This window comes from Loxodonta africana, chromosome 9, assembly GCF_030014295.1.
Source record: "Loxodonta africana isolate mLoxAfr1 chromosome 9, mLoxAfr1.hap2, whole genome shotgun sequence".
In the NCBI taxonomy this organism is placed as follows: Eukaryota; Metazoa; Chordata; class Mammalia; order Proboscidea; family Elephantidae; genus Loxodonta; species Loxodonta africana.
Window position 1 is genome coordinate 44,072,513 of NC_087350.1, and position 25,252 is coordinate 44,097,764.

A 25,252-nucleotide genomic window follows, 5' to 3' on the forward strand; every position below is an offset into this window, starting at 1 on the left:
GGGTAGGTTTGGGGAGGCGGGGGTGAGTTAGGAACCCGATGCGGGGAAGCGGAGTCGGAGATGGCTTCGGCTGGAGGCGGCGACTGCGCGGCCGCTGCGCCGGAGGCAGACCGCCCTCACCAGCGGCCTTTCCTGATCGGGGTGAGCGGCGGCACTGCGAGCGGGAAGGTAAGGGGCTTGGCCGCCGACCCCTGTGTGGCCGGCCTCGGTCGGGAGAGGAGAGCCCAGCCACGGCTGCCGAGGTGCCCTTCCCCAGGCCTGGGCAGAGCCGAGCAGCGAAGGGGCTGCGGGCCGCGGTGGGCCAGGGCCGGCCTGGGGTGCTGGCAGGAAGTGGGGTGCTTGCCCTCGGGGCTCCCCGCAAGCCGCCCTCCTGAGCCCCCCAGGTCCGTGCTGCCACGGGCCCCGCGGCCCTCCCACCAATCCCAGCCCGACCTGTGGCGGCGGCCGACGGGCGCCCGCGGCTCTTAGGTCAGTGTTTCCAGAGTTCTGCTCTGCAGAAACGCTCAGGAAAGGCCCTGAGCCCGTGGAAGGCCGTGAGCTTCCAGGCTGGAATCCTGTTTCTTTATTCTTCAGTCAACCGTGTGTGAGAAGATCATGGAGCTGCTGGGGCAGAACGAAGTAGACCACCGACAGCGCAAGTTGGTCATCTTAAGCCAAGACAGGTTCTATAAGGTCTTGACGGCAGAACAAAAGGCGAAGGCCTTGAAGGGGCAGTACAATTTCGACCACCCAGGTAGATGGAGAGAGCCTGACAGTGGGGAGGAGTGGGGTGAAACCAGACGGCCCTGAGTGCAATCTCAGCCGGCTTTTCCTGTCCCGGGTGGGAGGAGGATGCGGAGACTAGAGGTTCTGTGAAATTGCCCAGATAGCCGTCACAGAGCGGGCTGCAGTTACCTTAGGAGGACTTTGCTGAGCTCCCTGGGCCCTAGGTGGCCCCTGGCTGGGAACCAATCGGGAAGCCTCCACAGCAGAGGAGCCTTCTCCATCTCCATGCTGCCATGACACTAAAACCCGAAAAACCAAACCTGCTGCCTTCAATTCCAACTCATAGTGACCTTACAGGACAGAGTAGAAGAACTGCCCCATAGGGTTTCCAAGACTGTAATCTTTATGGAAGCAGACTGCCACATCTTTCCTGCATGGAGCAGCTCATGGGTTCAGAACGCCAACCTCTGGGTTAACAGCCAGGTGCTTAACTGCTGTGCCACTAGGGCTTTTAGTCTGGTCTTATAGGAATTCTCTCACCTTCCCTCTCTGCACCTTGCTGCTTTTACGGGCCCTGTGCACACACCACTGTCCTCGGTGGCCTTTCATCTCCCCACCTGCCCTGGGCAGAGTCCTCAGAGGCAAATTGTGAAGAGCAGTGGGTAAACTAGAGCTGGTGGACTGAAACCCCTTTTCCTGGTCTGGTCAAGGGCCAAGTAAACAGGAGGAGACTGAGTAGTTGAGGGTGAAAAAGCCAGGCTGCCCAGCTACTACTAGATTTACTCAGTGGATGTTTCCTTCAGCCCTTTCCAGGAGGGCGCACAGGAAGAAGGCCTGGGAAGTGTCAGTCATACTGTGGTGATTTCCTAGAAGAGGGAGGCTGAGGCCTAACATCTCTCCCTCCCAGTACTGACTGACAAAAAATCCTCATGTACAAAATGGGAGGCTGCCCAGAGGGCCCTTCACAGCTTGGGCAGTGGCCACTGCCTGGGGCAGCAAGAACAGGGCCATCCCATGGTTGGCAGGACAACAGAGGCCCCTGTTGCTACCAAACGCCAACTGTAGGGGCAGCTCCTAGTCCAAATGTTCCATAGGGTGCTTGGCTATCTGTGTCATCTCCACTAGCTGTGGCTGACCTCACAACCCTCTCTTGCACAAGGGCAGCTGGGTTGTCTTGCTTTTGTTCTATCTCTGTAGATGCTTTTGATAATGACTTGATGCATAGGACTCTGAAAAACATCGTGGAGGGCAAAACTGTTGAGGTCCCCACCTATGATTTTGTGACCCATTCAAGGTAAGTGGCAGTTTCTGGGTGTTCTGAGGAAAGGGGCCACACACTGGGGTTGGTTAGGGTGCTTCCAGAAGGCTGCCCCACAGGAGCAGCCCTGTTTCTGAGGACATAACAGTGGTCTGCCCCCACTGAGCTAGTGCCCCAGTACTGAAGCTGACTGCACAGACTGCCCGAGATCCTGTCTCCAGCAGGGCCCATTTCCTCATTCCTGCCATGCAGGTTACTGGAGACAACGGTGGTCTACCCTGCAGACGTGGTTCTCTTTGAGGGCATTTTGGTGTTCTATAGCCAGGAGATCCGGGACATGTTCCACCTGCGCCTCTTTGTGGACACCGACTCTGATGTCAGGCTGTCGCGAAGAGGTAAGGTGGATGCAGGCCTTTCTGACCTCCAGCTGAGGCTGGCCACCAGTCCTGAGGCCTGAACACCTCTCCTGGCTTGTGTCTCTTCAGTTCTTCGGGACGTGCAGCGCGGGAGGGACCTGGAGCAGATTCTAACACAGTACACCACCTTTGTCAAGCCAGCCTTTGAGGAGTTCTGCCTGCCGGTACCCCCCTTTCGCTTACTTGTAAACTCATCTTGCCTCTTTTCGAAAGGATGCAAGTTACCTGGTTGATAAGTGGGGAAGAATTTAGGTTCTTACTACACCCAGGTGCCCAGGGACTAGTTCTTAGCTCTAAAAGGTTCTATGTACTTGCTGTTCCCTCTGGCTAAAAAACCCCTTCTCCCCCTCCCTGTGTCTACATTGGCTGCTTCAGGCCTTTGCCCAAATGTCTCCTTCTCTGACTTCTGTTTAACAGTGAAAGCCGTCCCTTTTCCCTCCTCTCCCCTCTCCCCTCCCCAGCCTCTCTGCCTGCTTTCTCTTTTTTTTTCCAGAGCACTTCTCACCATCTGACACATGCCGTTTTTTGCTTGTCCGGAGTGCCACCCTCCCCTTAGGATGGTAAACTCTGAGGGCAGGAACTTTTGTCTGATTACTGCCGAAAATGTGTCTGGCACATAGCGACTTACAGGAACCCGGAGGACAGCAGAACTGCCCCATAGAGTTTCCAAGGCTGTAATCATTACAGGAGTAGATTGCCACATCTTTTTCCCGAGGAGCTGGTGGGTTTGAACCTTAGACCTTTTGGTTAGCAATCAGGTACTTAACCACCAGGGCTCCTTGTCTGGCACATGATAGGCAATTAATAACTGTCATCTGGGGACGGTGGTTTGCCAGGCTGCTTTTGGCTGGCCTTCTAAGGTCCCCGTTGGCTTGTAGAAAGAAGGAATTAACTTTCGTGTGACCATCTTTCTTTGCCTCCATCTTAAATTTCTAACTGGATGGGACTTGTGGCTCCATTCAAATTGGAGTGTTTTAAAGGGAAATTTAACAATTTCTGCTTCTTAAAGATAAAAATACACAACACAAAGGAACCAGAACCAGGAAAAACAAGTTATAAAAAGGAGTTACTATTTTTAAACAATATTAAATTAAGGATCTTTGGAACTTTATATTCGTATTCTCTGAAGTTTCAGAAAATAACTTGACAGGAGTAAACTGACTGTTACAGTCTCTTATTCACAGAAAGACATTTGGTAAGTAGGTGGCTTAGAGTAAAACTTTGGACACCAGATCTGAGCAGGAATTACCATCATCTGCTCAGTGCTCCCGCCAGAGCCCTGAGACTTAGTCTTAGCCTCCCTTGCCCTTACCCTTCGTAGTTAGCCACTCACCTAATTAGGTTAGCCTGCTAACCTAATCTCTTAACTGTTTTCTTGACTTCAGCCTTTCTTCCATCCCTGCCAGCAATTAAGACCATCAGCTCTTTGCTTTATTTTGGTAGCAGGGGTCCTGCCTCTCTCCTGTCTCGTTTCCAACCCATCGTCTACACTCTACCAAACCAAAATGGAAACCGCCCTGGCCCCCTCATGCTCATATTTTTCATGGGCCTCTACTGCCTGAGGTCACAGCTGTCCCCAGGCTTGGTCCCTGCCTGTCTTTGTAGCTCATTTCTTGTGACATGTCTCTTTGACCCAAATCCACATGTGAGCAACACTGAACAGTTCACAGATCTGTCCCTCAGCCCAGACTGTGTTCCCAGATGTAATGCCCTCTGCCTCCCCACTTCTGAGTCAGTGTGTCCCCTCTGGGGTCTACCTCCCCCCATCTGGTTGGGTCCTTCCTCAGTGGTCCTGCGTTTCCTCGGAGATCTCTCTCCTTGCCCTAGCAGAGTGGCTGATAGGGACTAGGTCTAATCAGAAATAGAATAAATGAATGGATGGATGAACAAACGAATGGATGAGAGCAGCTAACACAGCCTGTCTTTACATGTGGTATAATCACGTTAACAGGATGGGGCATGGCTGTGTCCTTCCTCCTCCCTTAACTTCCTCCAGGGCCTTTGCAGAATGCTCAGAGTTCCAGAGGAAGAACATTGTTACTGTGGAAAGATGCCACACGTAACTTGGCCCTGCGAACCGAGTCGTTAGCCCAGAGAACGGGCCCTTACAGTGCTGTGCATGGAAAAGAACAAGAGCAATGAGCATTCCAGACAGACAAAAGGGTAGAAATGCAGTTTCTTTTTGCTGCCTCAACTTTGCATTCTGCTTGCTTCCTTGGTCACTGTCTCTTAATACCTAGGTGATAACTACCTTGGCTCTATCCCCAGCTGCCAACCACACGGGCATCACTATTACCCTGGGGCTTACTCCCTGCTCCTGCCAGCCTGGAGGAACTGAAATCGCCATGGGGGGAAATCCTTATAGGAACTTCTTTTTTGCTTTGCAGACAAAGAAGTATGCCGATGTGATCATCCCTCGAGGGGTTGACAATATGGGTAAGAACCTGGCCTCAAGGACTGTACCTTCTCCTTCCTGCCAGTGCCCACTAAGCAGGGACAGTTATCCATCACTGTTACTGCGGACTCCCAGTTGCAGGAGGCCTGTTGCTGGGCATTTGTGGCACAGGTGTAGTAGCAAGTGGAGTTACTGTAAAAATACGTGTAACACTGTTTGACAGGGATTGCTGTTTGTTAGTGGAAAGTCCTTTAACCAGGCCTTGGTTATTGAACATAAACCTGCGGCAGAAGACTCTCCCAGTAAGTTTCAGGTCTCATGTCCTGACGTACGTTTTTCTGTCTGCTGACATCTGACACCAGATGGATGACAGTATAAAGAACTACTTCAGGGAGGAGCTGGTGGGTTTAAATGGAGCAGGCAGCGCTGCTGGCTCTGTGTATCCCGTGGGGGGTGAAGCCTGGGAGCTGTGATGGAGCAGGGCACAGCTCACCGGTCTTCTGTTGTCTCTGCTGCAGTTGCTATCAACCTGATTGTACAGCACATCCAGGACATTCTCAACGGTGACATCTGCAAGTGGCACAGAGGAGGGTCCAATGGACGGAGCTACAAGAGGACGTTTTCTGAGCCTGGAGACCATCCTGGGGTGCTGACCTCTGGCAAACGGTCTCACCTGGAGTCCAGCAGCAGACCCCACTGAGGAGCCAGAGTTTGTTGCTCCCTCAGCCTCCTGGGCAGGCTCCCCACTAGATGTGTCTACAGCGACTGGGCCTGGAGATGTCCACCCCGCCCCTAAAACACGGCCACCACTTCTTTCTGCATGTTACAGGGCGATGATGGTATTCAAACGAGGTGTGTCAGCAGAGCGGCAGGGGATTCACGGTTCTCTCCTGCTTCCCCACGCGTGAGGAGTTTTACAAATCTCTGGGTCACTGAGAAATGCCAGAAAATGCATGGTAAGCTTGTTAGGCTTGCTCCCAGAAGGACTGCAAGTCATGTGTGTTTTCAGAAACTGAGGGAACGGCCAGGACACTGGCTGGCCCACTGTTTCTTTCTCAGACTTTCTGACTGTGAACCCCCAGTAAGGAATACATTTTACAGCATGGTCCAGTTCACAGCCAAACACGAATCACTGAAACCAGACTTTCAGGAGATAACTACTTTGCCTTTCTACACATTACTCATTCTGATGTTTTCTGTTTTATTCTGTTTCATAACAGCACTGGTTGTAACCCATGAACTTAATTTCATGACCCACTCATGGGTTGTGATCCAGTTTAGTAAACATGGATCTGAGGAGCCCTAGAACCTTGAGTTCACCTAACTGTCCTTCAAGGCAGTTAGGAAGGAATCTTGGGTCTCCTGTTCACCTGGGGCCTGTGACCCTGCCTGGCCCCTGTGAGAAGGTCAGGCAGCTGGCAGTCTCGCCTAGTTCTGGCTGCAACGTGCAGTGTCCACAGCAGATAGCCCTCCATGGGCTGGGAGTGCTGCCCACCCCTGCAGACTCAGGCCACCTGAGCCCCAGGTGCTGCCTCAACACAGGCTGTCCCTAGTGCAGCTCCAGCCAAGGGACCTGCTGGCTTGTAGCGGTTCTAGTGTCGCTGCACATACCAGTCAGTCTCTCCTAGCTCACCCAGTGAACGTGCCAGTCGCTCACAAGTGGTGACCTTTGCCCTATGAGCTCCTAGTTCATCTTGCTCCCACGTAACAGCTGTTTCTGTAAAAGCAATTCTCTCCACTGCCATGAGCTAGGCTGCGGGCACTCCTTATTCCTTTCTCTGGAGTAACTCACTGTACTTACACGAGACATGACATTAGTTAACTCCTGGGGCTGGTTTCTGATACACAGCTATATAGCAGTTTTGTCAAACTTACTGTGCCGTTTTAGAGCAAGAATCAATGAATAAACGCCAGACACTAATGCTAATTTGTCCTTTTTTTAATTAAATTAAAAAAAAAAAAAAAAAACAGGACAAGAAAATGTGTGGATGACAGCAACCTTGACTGCTGATAGGTGAAACTGGAGATGCTGCTCACTTGTGATGGATTGCAACAAAATCTCAGGGTTTTTAAAAGCACAGCAATTGTGAGGAGTAACAGTTTTTAAATACAGTGATCAGAGAATTCCATTTAAGCTTCCTAAAAAGCTTATTATCATTCAGTTTATGTGATGCCAGCTTGTTCTAGGTAATTCTTGCAAGGCTTCACTAAAAGCAACTGCTAAGACACTGTTCTCTTCAGCAGGTTCAACAGTTTTCACAAAGGAGATTCTCAGCAAAGGAAAAACCAAAACTAGCAACTGCTGGGAAACCTGGTTAGACTGACTTGCTCCAGCACTGACCTATAGAGTTCTTGCTTCACCAGCGATTCCTGTGTTAGCCACGGAGTAGGAAGTACTCAGTGTGTCTTAGTTCAGCGGGTCTCTGAGGAGTCACTGGGCACGTAGGGCCTGTTCTTTGTTGTCTGGAATAAATAAACTCCAAACAGAGGGTTTCAAGAACGAAACCATAATAAATTCCAGTAGAATCTTTACGAAGCCCTGGCCAGTCTCCAAGTTTAGAGACATTCTACGTGTTAAAATCACAAGTCTTTATAAAAGACTGGTTCTGCCTTGTCCTGACCCTGGCACAGATGCCCTCCGTGTTCTTGTTCTGTTAGTACTTTCGGATCAAGATGTCCCAGCTGTCTCTCCAGCGAAGGGCCCTGAGTTCACTTGGGGAGAGAGGTGTATCCCCATATGTCAGTGGGCGCAGGGTGTTAAACACGTGACATGCGGAGGAGTACCAGGCCACCACCAGGGCACTGAAGACGCTCCTCTGTAGCTGGGACCTGTTGGGATCAGGGCCAGGCACCTGGGTAAGGAAGGCTGGTTCCTCCTTAGCTTCCTTCTTGTCAACTCCCCCACCAGCTACCCTCTGCATCTTTGTACCCACAGTCACCTGCCAAGTCCTGGAGATTTCCTTCATGTTTCTCACACCCATCCCATTCTGTCTAGTCTTCTTACCACCCCTTACTTTTTGGCTTATCCCATCCTGCCTGGCTGCACTGAGCAAGAAGACCCTCCTCACTGTCTCCTATAATCTCCACAGCGTGTGGTCCACCTTACAGAAGATGTCGCAGTACTGCCCCCAAACCCAGTTCAGCCATATCACATTCCTCCTGAAATACTCCGAAGCTCCCAACTACCAAAAAAATTAAACCCATGCCCTTTTCTTTGGCCCTCCAGAACCTGCTTGGGCTTAAAGCTCTTTAGGCTCATCTCTACCTTGTACCATACAATCTGGCTAATAACCATGTGCTGTTCCAGAGTATTCCCACGTTCCTGGCCCTTGACTTTGCTCCCATTGTTCTCTAGGCCATAAATGTCCTTCGTTTCTCACTCACATGGAGCTGCTTTCATCTCAGCTGTAATTTCCTCTGGAGTTCCCACAGTGCCTCCTTTGTGCCTCTTTTGTGAACTTAACCTATCCTACGTGATGCTGAAGTCAACCCCCCATTCCTGCACAGCGCCTGCGCACAAGTCTCTGAGCAGACCCTGGGGATCCTGTTAACCGCCTGCCTTCTGCTCAGAGAGGAAGAACCATGACATTAACAAATTCAAATGCATATGCTACTTCAGTGAGAAGTTAAGGGCTACAACCGCGAAGAGTCTGTACCTGCACAGGTGGTCGTTCACGTGCTGCAAGACCACGGGGAGCAGGATGATCTGGAAGGTGAGTGCCGGCAGGTAGTGGTAAAGGAAGAGTGTCTTCTCCATCATGAAGAAAGGGAGATAATTCACCGCCCAGCCCCCACAGCACAGAGCGCCAGCCAGCACCCAACGCAGCCAGCAATCTGGGAGAAAAGAGTAGCCTCCAACCAGTATTTGCGTGAGTTCTCCGAAAGCTTGTCACTGGACTAACAAGCTGACTGACTCATCTCTTAAATTATACAAATAACATTCTTAGTTCTGGTCTTAGTTCCTTTCCTTGCTACTTCCCCCTCTCTGGAGGAGGAGTGGACTGTGTCCTAACAATCCCTGTCCTCTAAGAAAAACTCATCGCCAGAGAGGCCAGGGCCCCAGCCTTGGTGCGTTTATGTAGGATCCTCACTGGCCTTAAGTCTACTGTGCTGTGCTGGCCACCCATCTGGGCCCATCTAGTTTCATCAGGGAGTGCTGAGTGGGGCCGAGACTCTAGTGGGAGCTGTGGAGCAGGGAGTCTGTTGAGAGGATAGACTGAGCCCCAGAGATGAACAGAGGCAGAGCGGTGTGAAGGACCAGCACCACACCCTCTGGGTCTGGTCCAGACCTTCGCGGAGCCTGTCCTCCACTGGGTGTTTTTTCCTTTCTGAGTTAAGGTGAGTTTAGTGGGTTTCTCTTACTTGCAAACAGCCACCGCGACAAACTCTGTTGACTGTTGGCTGGCTCTGTTTTCCAGCCCTGTTTCAAGAGTGTGCAGGAAACATGATGCCCTAGGGCAGGGCCCCTGCACTGCAGGCCAGAAAGCTCTTCCCACCTGGTCGTCCTGCACTTTATCTGCGAAGCGTCTAATGCAATGAGGGAACTTAACTGCACTACGACCCTCAGGAAGACCAAAATCATTTATGTCCCCTCATTGCAGAGACAGAAAAATCACCTTAGGATGTACAGTGGGGTTGCTTGTGTGACTTGGGCTGTCATGGAGAGTACCCAGCTGCCACCCAAAATGAGCTCATGGGAACGACAAGGATGGGGCATTCAAAGGAGATAAGTGCAAGGTGTGCTGACCCTCAGGGAGGTCGCGGATGCTTCTTCGCCGTCGGAGCAGGTACCAGAAGAAGAGCAGGGCGTAGGTCACCATGGCGAGGCTGGCCGAAGCCCAGATCGTGATGTTCCCCAGCAGATGGATCTGTGCCTGCGGGCACGCCGGGAGATCTGTTACCTACCTGCCACCTTCTCAGAGAGGGAGAACCCCGACGTTAACAGATGCAAATGCCTGTGCGACTTCCGTTAGAAGTTAAGAGACGCTCTAGCATTCGTTAGCTCTCATTACTAATATGGACGTACCTAGACTCGACGGCAATAAGTAAGTTTTTTTAAAGTTCACAGTGAGACCCTTTTTTTAGGAAGGAACTAAGGTTCTCACCTTTGTACAACTGAACACTGGGAGGAGGTGGGATTCATTTTAAGGACTCAGCCGCTCAGAGTGACGTCAACATCTTTCCGAGTCTACCTAAGCGTTCAGAGTAGGGACTCCTGGCACTGGCTCTGTGTGCTTTGTCTCACAATCATCAGCTCTCTACCCAGCCTCTGAGTAAGATTACTGTGAATGTTTATTGGGCATCTATTCCGTGCCAGTGGCCCAACGAAGCTTTCCTTCTGCTGGACGAAGAGAGACAACAGATACACCAACAACGCACTAATAGTCTCAACGCTAACTGCCGTGCAGAAAACAGAACAGGAATATTTTAACAGCCTCTTGCCAGAAGGGGAACAGTACGCTCCCACAAACCAAGGAAGCCTGGCTTTCCTCTGACAAGCTGACATGCTCGGGCCTTACTCCTCAGCATTTGGTGGGAGTACTTACTCTGCACTGTCAATGTGTTTAGAGAAAAGCAAGTCACAGGCTCTTGTTAGGAGAGGCTTTGAAGACCTCTGGGACTTTGTAGGACGCAATGGCAGATCTTAATGTGAGAAGGAATTTTCACGGTATGAGACGAATCTAAGCTGCTGGCTGTTAGAAACATCCACTTACACTGGTCCTGGGGTGCAGCCAATAGGCGATGTTGGTGTCCAGCGTGACCCACTCCAGCGGGGTGGAGCTATACTTGTGCTCTGAGTCATCAGTCCTCAACGTCAGCATCCGCCACTGGAAGAAAGCCAGAGAAGACCTCTTAGACTCAACGCGACAGAGGCCTTCGCTTGTGCAGGGCTTTGTCTAAGGTGTTACAACAAACCTTGCCCCTTTCCTGGGTATGCCCCACCTCTGGTTCATCTGGGTCAGCAGTAGAGGCAGTGTGATGCACGATGAGACCTGACTTCTGGCCGGGGTGTGGCCACCCCACCCCGTAGCTTGTCACCTCTGTACAGTAAGTGACTGGACTCCATGCTCTCTAAGGCCACTTTCAGACTCAGCATTCTCTGATTTTACAACCCTGACTTCCTCTAGTGCTCTATTGTGTTGAACTCTGCCCATTTTGCCTGACCAGAGGGGCCTAAAAACACCCTGGCAATGTCACTCCATTACACCAATGCACAGTCTCCTCAGTCCCTGACTATGCCTGACTGCAGAGCTACAGGGCAGCAATGTTATACGCGTCACTTCTAATTAAGAGCGGAAACATGCATTTTCCTGGTTAGTCTGAGGTCCCAGCTTAAAAGACGAAATTTGTGCAGTTAAGAACTCTAAGGTCAGTGCTTTGCTGAGCGGCCAGTTTCCAGCGAGCAAAGTCAGGCCTCCCTCTGCCTGAGTGTCACCTGCAGTTCCGAGAACCTGGCCATGAAGCTGAGGTTTCTGCTGATGTCAACCTGAGTAGGTGAGTGCAGCTCCAGTTCCCTCTCCTTCTGTTCCTGGCCTGAGAGAACATACCAGAACAAAAGAACGTGAATAGAATAAGGTTAGAGAGCTCAGAATAGAAGCTGTTTCCCCTGCTTTTCAAACAATCCTCAACTACTCTTCATCCACCTGCACCATCCCCTTTAGTCTTCCCCACCTTATGCAATAGCACCCCATTAAAATAAGGTCTTTCGGCCCTTGGAAAGCTCAGCTTGTGGTGGGATAAATAAGCTGCTTTACAAGGGTACCTCAGGGTGAGAAAGGTCTTTAGTTGTTTACCGCTTCAGCTAAGTGCAAGGAGGGAGTCTGCTTGTCACAGAGGCTGGAAAACGTGCTCAGCTCCCACGAGAAGGAGCCGGTGTCTATCAATTGGTGTTTTATTGAAGTACATGCACTGGAACCAGTTTTCCCAATCCAGCTAACATCAGTGAGGTCAGGACTCACTTTTCCCGTACCGGTGCTCCTCCACGTTCCACACCATGCTCTCGTGGAAGCCCCTGGACAGCTTCTCCCCAACCACTTCCAGCTGCCGGAACCCCCAGTCAGGGAGATGTGCCCCGCTCAGCTGGCAGAACACGGAAGATAAAAATGGGCATTATGGGAGAGTTCAAGTTCTCTAGGCTCAGGCACATGCTGGCTAGTCACTTTGTCACTCTGTCAGCACCCAGAGAGGGTGGCAGACCTCTCCTGATGGGATCTTTATGTTAGGATTCAGTTCTGAGAAATTATAAAAGCATCCATCCTTCAGTGTAAAATAAACAATAATGACTCCTAAATGTTCCACCTGGAAAAAGCCAGTGTAGCCTTAAGAGCTGAGGAAATAGATTTTGTGAGCCCACAGCTTAAGACAGGCCAAGCCAAAAAGCCAAGCTCTTTACCTTTAAGATGGCAGAAGTGTTCACATGTACAAACCGAACCTCGGACATTATGGTCTTCCAGACATCTGTATCTGATTCTCTGTTGACAATCTCCTGCAAAAACAAGAGACTGTCAATTACTTCATTCGTTTCCAGTTTCCTTAAATGTAAAAATAAAGACCAGTCACAAACAATGAAATTCCCTTAAGTCTAGTGCAAAGGGACACGCCCCCCAAGGGGATGATTCTGGATGTCACTGTGGACATTCTTCACAGTACACGCGGTACCAGACACTGGCTAGATGCTTGAGGGGCTGCATGAGAGGTTTTAGAAAAGGGATTTAAGAGACTGGTAATCCTCCTTGCTTTTCTGCAAAGCCCATCCACTGAAAGGGCTCAGAGCTCTGGTGAAAAATGGAACTTTTTTTTCGTATTTTAGATGAAGGTTTACAGAACGGTTAGTACACACATTGTCGAATGACACTGGCTAACAACCCCATGACGTGTCAACGCTCTCCCTTCTCAACCCTGGGTTCCCTATCACCAGCTTTGAAAAATGGAACATTTCTTAGTCCTTAATCTGCAAACACAAAGATGGCTGAGGTGAAGGTTAGAAAAGGGACCTCACAGAGGGGTTCGTGATACGGAGTTGCTGTTATTAAAAAAAAATTATTAGGGGCCATCAAATCAATTCCGACTCACAGCAACCCCAAGTGACAAAGGCGAACTGCCATACAGGGTTTCCAAGACTGTAATCTTTATGGAAGCAGACTGCTACATCGTTCACCCCCAAAGTGCCTGGTGGGTTTGAACCGCCAAGCTTTCAGTTAGCAGCTGAGTGCTTAACCACTGCAGGGCTCCTCTGATACGGGGTAGTATCAGTAAAAAATACCCAGCATCTGAACAGCATTTTGCATTGCCCTATCTTATCCGATCCTCACAATGACTGCAGGAAGTAACGCAGCTGTCAGAATCAGAGTGGCAAGGCAGGAGCCTCCCGTGTCCTTCAGCCTCGTTACCTGAGAAGGTGGGCAGGTGGTGCTGAAGGTGCTATCGAGGGACTGAGAAGGAGGAGGAGGAAAAAAGAGATCAGCAATGAGCCATTAGTAGCAGGAGAGCAGAAAAACAAATCAAGCACAACCTGGGTGGGGGCAGGAAAGATTTTAAGTAGAAATCGCAAAGGGGGAGCTCCCTATGAGAAAGGAGCGGTGTGCACAGAGCTCCCCTGAAGCGGGGGAACAGTAGAGGAGAGAATGGAGAAACAGAACACACACAAACATTTGTCGCACAGTGAGGAAAAAGGCAGATGTGCTGGCTATGCACAAAAATGTAAAGTAAGCCTCTGTTCTGGGGTGAGTACTAACCCCCCAAATTCATGTCTACCTGGAGCTTCAGAATGTGACCTTATTTGGAAATAGGGTCTTTGCATATGTAATGAAGTTAAAAGGAGGTCATACTGGATTAGACTGGGCTCTAGTCTCATGACTGGTGTCCTTAAAAAGACAGCACGGAAAGACACACTGAGAAGAAGGCAGTGTGACTGGAGTGATACATCTACAAGCCAAGAAACACCAAGGATTGTGGCAACATTAGAAGCTAAGAGGAAAGCATGGGACAGTGTCTCCCTCAGAGCCTCCAGAAGGAACCAACCCTGACAACACCTTGATTTCAGACTTCTAGCCTCCAGAACTGTGAGAGAATAAAAGTCTACTGCTTTAAGACACCAGTTTGTGGAAACGTGTTACGGCAGCCACAGGGAACTCACACAACCTCTGCAAAGACAGCTTCGCCAAGAGGTTCTACGAGCAGGCACTGTATCAAGCTGGAGGTACAGTTCACCCTGTGGAGACCAAATGGCAGTGGGCTGGTCTAAGTGTGGAAGTGCTGTGGCCAACTGAAGTTGGAAGGCAAGTGTGACTCTTGTTAAGGAAGTCAACCCAGTGGAATTACTGTGATTATAAGACGTTAGCTGTTTTTAGTGCTCATTTCCTTAAACCCACAGATGGTGAGATGGCTCAAGAACTTTTTTCCTGCCACCTTTTGCAGGTGAGCTGTGTGCAGCCCTAGAGAGAGACTTACTCTGTAAGAGGAGGTGTATCCCCTGGTCCCTCAGGAGAGGTGGCCACAGGGATCCTGAGGGATCCCCCACACTCGATGGCCAGGTCTCTCCCTGGGAAACTGGAGCTGAAGGAAACTGTCAATATCCAGGTAAGGATTCATCAGAAGAGATTTCTCCTGGGTTGCAGGAATGTGGCTGGAACCCTCTGCCCTCCTTCAGTGACCTGGTTTCGAGGCTGAGCAAGTGACCCAGTTGGAGAGAACCTTGATCGGGCAGAGCCACCCAGCGGTGACCTACACAGAGCCCAATACAGAGCAAGTGTGGAACATCTTAAAATCTCCCTGTAATCTCATCTTCTCTGATACACAAAACAACTCAGATTAAGAAATTCCACAGAGGAGGAAGTATCTGTTCCCCCATGGAAACATATATGACCTTTTTTACGTAAAAAATCACTTACCTGACTTGACATCTGAATCAGAATTAGTCTAAGCGCAGTCTCAAACACCCGGTATCGGAAAGCGCACGTTACTGACTGACAGTCGCAACCCCACACGGGAACTCACCAGTCTCCAGAGGTTCTGGGCGGGCATGGAGATGTTATAGTCAATGTAACAGGAAACCTCCTGGGAGTGGGGGCTCAGAGGGGCTGCGACATCGTGCCTGGAAGACCAAGACAGAGCTTTCGGAGGGAGTTCCTCAAACTGACTTTATTTTAAAACTTCTCTGAGAGGCGTCTACTATTTGTTTAAGGGGAAAAAAGCCACTTTTTGGCACAAAGGCCAGCTCAGCCCTGAAGGACGGCCTGGTCCCAGTCGGCTGTCACAGCCTGAGACTGTCCCTCCTCAAGGCTTGGAGAAAAGGCAACACTGAATAACTTTTCTAGGGGAAAGCACACACTGGTGGGGATCTCACAAGAAAACCAAATGCAGTGTAACAGTGTTTCTTTCAGATGTGAGTCTAAGATTACTCTGTAGGTACCACCACTCCACTTCTCAGCTGAGGAAGCCATGTCTCAGAGGAAGGTAGCCACTCTCACAAGAACTGGGCGTTTCCCATGTTTGAGACCCCAACTCTGATGCAGCCCTGCCCCAGAGCAGGCCAGGGGCACCCTAGCATTGCTTATGCTTTGCCCTGAACAAAGAGAACCACAGAGGAAACCCTAAAGAAGCAGAAGAGGAGGCGGCGGGCGTACTCACGTGTTGAGGAGGCGGGTGGTCATGCCGTGGACCAGCTGCACGATGTCTCCGTGCCGGATAGGCCTCGGCGGGTTGCCCACCACCAGCTGGTGCCTGGGAAGGCAGTGGGAAGACCGGTGTGGGCTTCACCTCACAGCTCAGGGCCCTCTCAAAATGACAACACTCACCAGGAGTGTCAGCAGCTACAACTTCTCACACCAAAGACAATTTGGAATTTTGGAGCTTCCCAATCTTGCACCTCACATTAGGTAAATTAGTACAAAAACAAAACATATAAACTGTGTTTAACTCTTTTCTGAAAATGGGTCAGTGTGATTCCAAACATGATTGTGTTTGCAGGGTTACATTTCAACTGCTCTGTATTGTCTGTGAATGCTACGGCAATGGATACACCTTGGATGCCAAGAAATCCTTCTAATGGACAGATGTTCCATCCAATATCTGTTCAATAAACATGTACTAAGTGTCTGTTATGCCTCGGACCCTGGACTGGGTGCTGAGCATATGGTGTCGGACAAGACAGACGTTGCCCATAGCCCTCCCACTATTACAAACCAAAAAACCAAACCTGTTGCCTTTGAGTCAATTCTGACTCACAGACCCTACAGGACAGAGCAGAACTGCCCCACAGGGTTTCTAAGACTGTAATCTTTATGGAAACAGAGTACCACATCTTTCTCCCACGGAGCAGCTGGTGGGTTTGAACTGCCGACCCTTCAGTTAACAGCAGAGCACTTAATCACTGTGCCATCAGGGTGCTACTGCAGTAGGGGGAAAAGACAGACACTGGACAAGTGGACAGGCAAATAGCAGCCACCATATGACAATGGATACAGAAGCCAACGGGGACCGTGGTAGAGAATGGAATGGGGTTGGGGGGACGTGGGGGGTTTGGAGAGGGTGCTCAAGGAAGCCTCCCTGAGTAGTGACCTTCAAGCCTGAGTAAGAGGAGCCAGCCAGGTAGATGCGTTCCAGGCAGAGGAAGCAGTGTATGCAAAGCCCTGCAGCAGAGGTTTGTCTTGTTCTAAAAACACAGAGGGCTGGTAGGCTAGTGCTGTGAGCAAGGGCAGGCAGGACAGGAGGCTGGAGGCTTAAGCTGGAGCAGATCCTGCAGGGCCTGCAGGCCATGGGGAGGAGCCTGCATTGGATTCTAAGCACAATGACAGCTCAGGGAGGGGTCTGAGTAGGAGAGTGACCTGATGAAATTTACACTGGAGACTACTCTGTGGCTGCTGAAGGCTGGACTGGAGCGGGTAGGAGAGGAAGGAGGCAGTTGGGGGTGGGGATGTAGAGACCTGAATGGTTCAAAATCTTGTTTGGAGGCAAAATCAGCAGGACCTGCTGATGGACTGGATGTGGGAAGAGAGAGGATGACCCGCACCTCTGAGATCTGTGCAAGGGATGCCAGTTTGGATGAGGGAAAAGGAGAGAGGAGGGAACCCCTGTTTTTGTACGGAGTGGGGAAGGACGAGGGGTGGGAGTTTGGGACATGCCTGTAAAACATCCAAGCGGAGACACTGAGCAGGCAGTTCCCACACGAGTGTGGCCCTCTGAGGAGTGATCTGAGCTTAACTGACCCTGGAATTATCAAAGCTGCGAGGGTGAACGAGATTGCCCATGAAGCAAGTGTAGACAGAGGACAGCGTTCAGGACCGAGCCCTGAGGAGCTGGTCTGATCAGGCCAAGAGGTAAGCTAGGCTCTGGACTCACCTCCCAGGATCCTTTACAATCCACCAGTTGTTGACATCTTTGAAGGGGTAACAGGTTACCTGCTGCTGGTGGGAGCTGCCCCGGCCATTCTCATATCTGCGTGAAGACAGTGACAATGACATGTATCTGGAAGGGGATAGAGATGGGCCAGTAGGCCTTCCTCCCCAGGGTTCAGCAAAGTGAAGCAGATGTCAAATGCTACCTAGCAAGATGTTGTAGGGCAGAATAAGGAGAAAACAGAGAAGTTTAAATCTCATAGGGGTGGAAGACATGAACCTAAAGGCGCTGAAGCCCAGTGCGAAGCAACCCATACATGGAAGACGCAGAGTGCGTGTGCAGCGGAGGGCGCTAGGGCCCTCTGCTCACAAGGCTTGCTCACATTCACACACAAATAACCAGACCCACTGATGATCAGGGCCTCAGAGCTCCAGCTTCCTCTGTCTAGCAAATGTCTTCATATAAAGTTAAAGTTGATGACACAAGCAACATGGTGTAAACACATTTGTAATCTTCAAACTAACATGGCCACTTTCCTTACATCATGGGGTAGGTGTTCTGGTGGGAATGAAGCCAGCAGGGCATGGGCTTGCCAAAGACACTTCTCAGAGTGACCTGGGAGCCGTAGGCCACCTCCAGGGGCTGGCCTCGTGTGATACGAGCCAGTCCTCCCTACAACAAAGTACAAAAGCCAGCAAGTCAGAGAAAGAGAAACAAACCCAAACTAGCCTTCCTAACAGCCATTCCTCCAAAACTGGAGGGAATGCCTATTTGGGGTGCCTCTACGTCTGGGGGAATAATGAGGTCACTCTCCTCTCTGCTCGATTCTCTCTTTTATATCTCAAAAGAGACTGACTCGAAATACAATCTAATCCTGTAGATTAAGTCCTGCCTCATTAACATAACTGCCTCTAATCCTGCCTCATTAACATCATAGAGATTAGAATTTAGAACACGTAGGATAATCACATCAGATCACAAAATGGTGGACAACCACATAATACTGGGAATTATGGCCTAGCCAATAATTATGGCCTAGCCACTTTTGGGGGTCACAACTCAATCCATAACATGGAGTCCTTACTTCTTGACTTCTTTTTCCTCTCATGCTCATTTGATGATGTTTCTATCAGACAAGCTTTGAATCTACCACCTTCTTTCTAAAGTGGCCACGACTTCCCACTGCTTACCTCCAAGCTGGCCTGGAATGCGCTCGACATGATTTGGTCGTGCGGCCCAGAGCGGTAGAGTAGAATCAAATGGACGTAGAAGAAAAGTAAGTACGTGAGGATTGGGATGATCAATAAAGCCACTGTTCTGGCCAGCAGGTGACAGAACACACAGACCTGCCAGAGATTAAAGAAAAAATCACTTCCCACGACGCATACAGGCACACTTGTTTCCAGATGCCACATGCTTAGAAAGTTAGCGACAGGAACCCTGCCCTCTCTCGCACAGTGCTCCAGATGAGCCTAACGCAGCCCCTGATGTCAGCACCTACGTTTGATAAGGTCTGGTCTCCAATCAGGTGCCAGGCGTGGACGGCAGCAATGCTGAGCACGAGCAAGTATGTGAAAACACCCATGTATTTTATGCTGAAAAGACATAATTAAAAGTAAAATTTTTCAATTTGGTGCTTCCTTAAAAAGCTAGAAATAGACCTAACATACGACCCAGGATTCTACTCTTTGGAAATTAAAGAAATAAGAGCCTTCACAGGAATGGATATGTAAACACCCATGTTCATTGCAGCACTGTTTACAATAGCAAAAAGATGGAAGCAACCAAGGTGCCCATCAGTGGATGAATGGATAAGTAAATTATGGTATATTCACACAATGGAATACTACGCATCGATAAAGAACGACAATGAATCTGTTAACGTGGTGGAATCTGGAAGGCATTAAATGAAGGCATTATGCTGACTGAAATAAGCCAATTGCAAAAGGACAAATATTGTATGAGACCATTATTATAAGAACTCTAGATAAAGTTTAAACACAGAAGAAAATATTCTTTGATGGTTATAAGGGCAGGGAGGGAGGGAGAGGGGTATTCACTACCTAGATAGTAGACAAAAGTTTTTTTAGGTGAAGGGAAGGGCAACACATAACATAGGGATAGTCAGTACAACTGGACTAAACCAAAAGCAAAGAAGTTTCCTGAATACAATGAAACGCTTTGAAGGCCAGAGTAGCAAGGACAGGGGTCTGGAGACCATGGTTTCAGGGCACATCTAGGTCAAATGGTATAACAAAATGTATTAAGAAAACGTTCTGCATTCCACTTTGGTGAGAGGCATCTGGGTTCTTAAACGCTAGCAAGTGGCCATCTAAGATGCATAAATTGGTCTCAACCCACCTGGAGCAAAGGACAATGAAGAACACCAAAGACACAAGATAGATATGAGCCCAGGAGAAAGAAAGTGCCACGTAAACCAGAGATTCCATCAGCCTGAGACCGGAAGAACTAGATGGTGCCCGGCTACCACTGATCACCGCCCTGACAGTGAACACAACATAGAATCCCTGATGGAGCGGGAGAACAGTAAGATGCAGATCTTAAATTCTCATAAAAAGACTAGGCTTAATTGTCTGACTGAGACTGGAGGGATCCTGACCCTTTCATAGCCCAAGATTGTAACCATCCCCGAAACCAACTCTACAGACATGGATTGGCCTGGACTATAAAAAAAAAAAAAAAATTATATTTTTTTATAAGACAGACAATGATGCTGGTGAGGAGTCAAATTCCTGGCTCAAGGAGACACATGAGACTATGTGGGCAACTCTTTTCTGGTGGTGAGATAAGAAGGAAAACGGGGACAGGAGCTGGTTGAATGGACACGAGGAATACAGGGTGGAGAGGAGGAATGTGCTGTCTCATTAAGGGGAGAGCAGCAGGGAGTGTACAGTGGGGTGTGTATGGCTTTTTGTATGAGAGATTGACTTGATTTGTAAACTTTCACCTAAAGCACAATAAAAAAAAGTTTCTGTTATAAAAAAAATAATAAAAGTAAAATTTTAAATGACACACAGAAATAAGGAGAAAAGGAGCACGTCTAAGAGAAGCATATCAAACTCACCCAACAGCGCAGGAACAAGCAACTCCCGTCAGCATTAGCCAAAACCACCAGCTTGGAGAGAACGGGCTGGAATGAAACAAAACCAAGCAGACAGAAATGGGAATAACTCAAAATATTCCCTAAAGGCCAGCAAAGGCACATGTTTCTCAGAGAAATCTTTGTGGGTCAGTTGGTTCTACTGAGCACCAAGTACAATCCAAATGAATCCCAGTCTCACAAGGTATCAGTCCAGGCAGAATTTTCCTTTTTGTCCACAGAATTTTTCTGTGTTTAAGTTATAGGAAAATAGGGCGTATTTATGAAGTCATGAGCCAAGGGCCAACCTAGGTACAGAAGGGTGTTACACAAGCAGCCCCTCAAAATAAAAAAGGTAGCAGACCTCAGGTAAACAAACCACCCAGATTCTTTTGTCCCGTTTACAAAGGATACATCACATTTCACATACCTGTGTTTCTGGAGGTTGGAGAACTTCAGGTAGGACAACACAGACAAGAGGTTAAAAAATATGAGTACTGATTCCAAAAGTATTAGCCTTGACTGAGTGATGAGAGCATTCTCTGTATATAAGGATAAAACACATCGGTTTTAAGGTAGGCAAAAGCAAATATATATGGCATTTACAAAAGGCATACTTAACTAAGACCAAGGGCAACATTCCAAAGGGTCACAGACCGTGAGGTGGGATGTTCAGAAATGAGTGGCTGGATGGGAACTGCGGAGGTGAGTTCTTAGGTTTGAATCCTGATGGCCTAGACCTGACTGTATGACCTTGGGCAATTCACTTCACTTTTCTCAGTCTTATTTTTTGTTTGCAGAAATAATATTGACTTTATATGGCCGCTGTGAACGTTAAAACATTATATAGGCATAGAGGCTCATACAGAGCTGTCACTCCGTAAACAATAATTCTGACTTTCTAGTCTAACTTTCCATCTGATTTAATTTCATTTGTTCATACACCTGGACTGAATATTTAAAAAAAAAAAAAATTATGAGGAGCATCTACTAATTCACATGTCCATCTCAATTAGTCGAGGCCTGGAAATGGTGTGAAGAGGGGAGATTATCACCTAGTGGTGAACCTGGGTGAAGGTGGACGAGTGCTCATGGTAGACCCTGCCATGTTTGGGCAGCAGCACGTTTACATGGCTGCACCTGTGCTAGTAATAACACTGTGACCAGAGCACAGCAATCCCATAGCCAAGGGGGTCAGCTGAGAGCCCGAGGAGCCGCACAATCATTTGTGAATGACCTGGATATGCTTCCATCCCATGAGTGGAAGATGCTGCAGGCAGCACGCCTACTAAACTCACAAGCTGTCCTAGACCTAACACTGAAAAGCAGCCCAGGCCAGGGCTTGGTTCTGTCCTTCAGTACCAAGAGGAGGGAGGCAGAGGCCCAGGTCTTACCTATAAGCACCAACAGAGCAGCTCCCATGGCAGCGCAGTGAGAAAAGTTGAGCTCTAACACTATCTGATAGGCCATGGGGACCAAGAAAGCCCCTGCGAGAGCTGGCAGCAAGCGCAAGGACCAGACAGGCACATTGCTGCTGTATTCTGGAAAAGCAACGACACAGCGGTGCTGAGGACACTGCGCACACCACCTTCATATTCGCAGGTGTGCTTTCAAACAGCATCGCATCACAGCCTCTAAAATGCAAATTTACAAAACTGGGGACCACCTCAGCAATCGAGTGTCCAAACTCTGAGTGAGGGCTTTGAGATCAGCTTTACACATTCAAAAACCCAGCTCTGACTAAGCCTAGGAATGATGACTAAGGATTCTGAAATTAATTTTTTACTTGTTTATAATTTCACCCCACCTATTTCCAAAAATACTGTGGCAACATACAAAATTTGCACGTGCAAAAGATGAATGAGATCATATGCCACACATAAAGAGTCTGATTAAGTGTACCAAAAACGAGAGATAAAATAATCACTGTAACTTAACACTAAGACATTTACCAGACTTTTCAAAAGTCTCACCTGTACCCAAATAATTTATCATACCTTGGTTTCAGACTAAAAAGCTCTGATCTCTCCACTCTACTGTGTGCAAACTAATAAGGAAGGGAAATGAATATGATCTTTACCTGCTCCAATTCTGTTCCACAAAAAGTTACCATCAAATCCTCCTAAATAACCTAAAACAGAAGATTAATCAGCAAATATTTCTGGAGTACCAAACTGGGGCAGGCAATAGGGAAACAATGATACATAGATAATAAGACATGGTGTCTACACTCGAGAAATTTCACTTCTAAATGTCTTTGAGGCCAAGTCAAGGGCTGCTTCTCCCACAACAAGCCTACCTCCCAAGGCCAGCAGCATGTGGCCAAACGGTGGTCCACTGTCGTCCAAGAAGAAGATCCGTTTCATGTAAAAAGAGATGTACTGCCCATAATACACTTCATCAAAACTGAAAACAAAACAAAACTCATATCATATTCAACTATAAATCTTAATTGTAAAGAAAAGGTGTGAGAATACGTGTACCTATGTGTTTCTAGACAACTTGAGGTGAACGATCAGCAAAGGGTGGACCTTTTGCCCCAATTATATCCCATTCACAAATATTAACAGACATATACATATAATCCACCCATGGGACAGGGTGGAAAATTCAGGAACTTAGGATGCTTGCCTAGTGTAGGCAATTCACCAATGCAGTGGGCACACAGGATATTTGCCAGACACCAACTCTGTTTCTCCCCCAGTTTTTGATTTAGACATGTACTATGAGCCCCCCTGTTGAAAGGCCTCAGGGACCCAAGACTAGGCCCCCTGGTCCACCAGCACACGTCTGTTGACCCAGTGAAACAGGCCCAGGTGTATAAAAGGAAGACAAAGAGGAGCGAACTGCAGTGAGACACTTCCAGACAATCGGGAAAATATGATGATATTAGGAATTACTGTCAATTTCTTAGCAGTAATAATGGTATGTGCTTATGTGACTTTTCTATATTTAGGAATCCTTACAGAGATATATAATGAAATATTTATAAATAAAATATAATGTCTAGAATTTGCTTCAAAATAATCTCCTGCAGGGAGGGGTTGTCTGTGAATTGATGGTGAAGCTGGGAGATGAGTATGTTGGTAGGAGGTCACTATACTATCCTCCCTACTTCTGTATACATTTGAGACTTTTCATAACAACTTAACAAAAAAGAACAGCTACATGTTTAATAACAATAATAATAACAGCAGTTATTTCCCGTTATAACAAAAATCATCCTCTATGGTCAAATAAGATTCACTTCCAAATTCATCTATCCTCCACCCTTCAGGGTTTGACAATTATCGAAGACTAATAGCCAGATCCTCCAGCAGCCACCATGGTTCTCCCCTCCACTGCCCGTGATAATATGCCCAATTTCACCTCCTACGGCCCTAGGCAGCAAGATTCCAGGGACAAACTGGCTTCTCCGCTTGTCGCCAAAAACACATCACAAAGAAGCCCAGCATCTCATCCTCCCATGTGTACTGTTTAAAAAGGCACTTCGTATCACAAAAAGTACTGAACAAATTACAGTTTTTGGGGGCTCAGCCAGGGAACAGAGACTTGAGTTGTTTGGCTTACACCACAGCCCGAGGATAGGTGAGTCGCCACAGTCTACTCAGTAACCCCACCCCAGTCAGAGCCACGACATTCAGGTTGATGTCCGCTGTCACCACTAGCGGATGCCTCAAAAATCCCAACATCTTGTAGAAAAGCAGGCTCAGGAGGATGCCCTGGAAAAGAAGAGAAGAGCTGTCATAGAGAAATGGCAGCAACCCTGAAGGGCTCAGCAAGGCTACAGAAAGGACACCAAGCCACCCTGGCTCCCAGATGCACCCAGGTGTAAGCACAGCATACTGAGGAAGTCCAGAAAGTCAGGAAGAGCTTGTGGTACGTCACAATTGGGTGGTCACTACAAGTCTCACCACTACTGCGTTTTCCAAGCAAAGAAACAATGCTACACTAAGGTTAATTTAAAGATCCTTGAGGTGGGGAGGGCGAAGGGGCAGCAGCAGTAAACCACGGCTGGAATTCAGGAATCTCAGGACTGAACACTCACTCACTTCAACAACTCATTCCAAACACCTGCTGAGCACTTCCTGGGAGGAAAAAACCAGCTGCCATCAGGTCAGCTCTAACTCAGGGCGACCCTGTGTATGCCCGGTTGGAACTGTGCTCTGTAGGGTTTTCTTTTTTAAAATATTTTATTTTTGTTGTTGTTGAGAATACACACAGCAAAAATATACACCAATTCAACAATTTCTATATATACGATTCAGTGACTTTGATTACACTCTTCAAGTGAGTCGTGCAGTCATTCTCACCCTCCTTTTCTGAGTTGTTCCTCCCTCATTAATATTAACTCATCGACCACTAGGATTCCTGTCTTATCTTTTGAGCTGCTGTTGTAAGATAGATCTTAAAAGAGCATAATGCTTAAGGCAGACATTCTTTACTAGTGTAGCTAAACTATTATTTGGGTTTTAGGAGACTTCAGGAGATGTTTTTGGTTTAAGGTCTAAAAATTATCTTAGGGCAATAGTTTTCAGGGTTCATCCAGCCTCCATTGTTCCAGAAAGGCTGGATTCCATGAGAATTTGAATTGCTGTTCTGTATTTCCCCCTATGATCAGGGTTCTTTTACAGGCTCTCTGATTGCAGTGTTCAGTAATGGTAGCTGGACATGATCCAGTTCTTCTGGTCTCACGGCAAACAAGGCTCCACAGGGTTTTCAAAAGCTGGGTTTTCAGAATTAGATTGCCAGGTCTTTTTTCTGAGGAGCCTCTGGGTAGACTTGAATCTCCTACCTTTTGCTTAGCAGCCAAACTGCTTAATAGTTTGCATCACCCAGGGACTCCCTCTGGGGAGGAAGACCACTGTGAATGAAGGAGATGACCTCCCTTGCCTGAGAGGGACAGGCAGCATGGCCACAAGTGACCTTGACTTTGGGCACCTCCTGGGGTGCCAAAGCAACCACTTACTGCTGGATGACCTCGATCTTCCTGAGCCTCAGAGCCTCCCCATCTCTGAGGATACATCTATCCCCAATGACCC

The 25,252-nt window shown here is 48.4% G+C and overlaps 2 protein-coding genes across 10 annotated transcripts in view; one reads left to right on the forward strand and one right to left on the reverse strand.

The window, feature by feature from the left end:
* On the forward strand, window positions 1–8,433 carry UCK1 (uridine-cytidine kinase 1). Of its 6 annotated transcripts, none has more exons than XM_023544824.2 (8): window positions 1–168; window positions 574–733; window positions 1,903–1,999; window positions 2,216–2,358; window positions 2,449–2,543; window positions 4,376–4,542; window positions 4,767–4,815; window positions 5,293–5,355. In XM_023544824.2, exons 1-6 carry the CDS (start codon window positions 61–63, stop codon window positions 4,466–4,468), a joined length of 696 nt encoding a protein of 231 aa, XP_023400592.2. In that variant the 5' UTR covers window positions 1–60; the 3' UTR covers window positions 4,469–4,542; window positions 4,767–4,815; window positions 5,293–5,355. The 6 variants fall into 6 exon arrangements, with proteins under 6 accessions (XP_023400592.2, XP_023400591.2, XP_064147389.1 ...); XM_023544823.2 differs by lacking the exon at window positions 4,376–4,542 and adding an exon at window positions 8,130–8,433 and having other exon boundaries at window positions 5–168; window positions 5,293–5,730; XM_064291319.1 differs by lacking the exon at window positions 4,376–4,542 and adding an exon at window positions 6,746–7,289 and having other exon boundaries at window positions 5–168; window positions 5,293–5,730.
* POMT1 (protein O-mannosyltransferase 1) overlaps window positions 6,724–25,252 on the reverse strand; it is a 21,434-nt gene continuing 2,905 nt past the window's right edge. The window contains exons 2-20 of one of the 4 annotated variants that reach the window (XM_023544816.2): window positions 23,781–23,932; window positions 22,510–22,616; window positions 22,291–22,341; window positions 21,605–21,751; window positions 20,641–20,752; window positions 20,196–20,261; window positions 18,612–18,705; window positions 18,301–18,456; window positions 17,652–17,782; window positions 17,114–17,209; window positions 15,404–15,496; window positions 14,771–14,867; window positions 12,168–12,260; window positions 11,734–11,854; window positions 11,211–11,308; window positions 10,489–10,602; window positions 9,522–9,648; window positions 8,431–8,608; window positions 6,724–7,603 (exon numbers count right to left, since the gene is read on the reverse strand). In XM_023544816.2, coding sequence (XP_023400584.1) covers window positions 7,429–7,603; window positions 8,431–8,608; window positions 9,522–9,648; window positions 10,489–10,602; window positions 11,211–11,308; window positions 11,734–11,854; window positions 12,168–12,260; window positions 14,771–14,867; window positions 15,404–15,496; window positions 17,114–17,209; window positions 17,652–17,782; window positions 18,301–18,456; window positions 18,612–18,705; window positions 20,196–20,261; window positions 20,641–20,752; window positions 21,605–21,751; window positions 22,291–22,341; window positions 22,510–22,616; window positions 23,781–23,932 — 2,208 coding nt within the window. In that variant the 3' untranslated portion in view covers window positions 6,724–7,428. Of the gene's footprint in view, window positions 7,604–8,430; window positions 8,609–9,521; window positions 9,649–10,488; window positions 10,603–11,210; window positions 11,309–11,733; window positions 11,855–12,167; window positions 12,261–14,770; window positions 14,868–15,403; window positions 15,497–17,113; window positions 17,210–17,651; window positions 17,783–18,300; window positions 18,457–18,611; window positions 18,706–20,195; window positions 20,262–20,640; window positions 20,753–21,604; window positions 21,752–22,290; window positions 22,342–22,509; window positions 22,617–23,780; window positions 23,933–25,252 lie in introns of those variants that run through there. The other 3 variants (XM_023544817.2, XM_023544818.2, XM_064291318.1) reach the window with 3 other exon arrangements.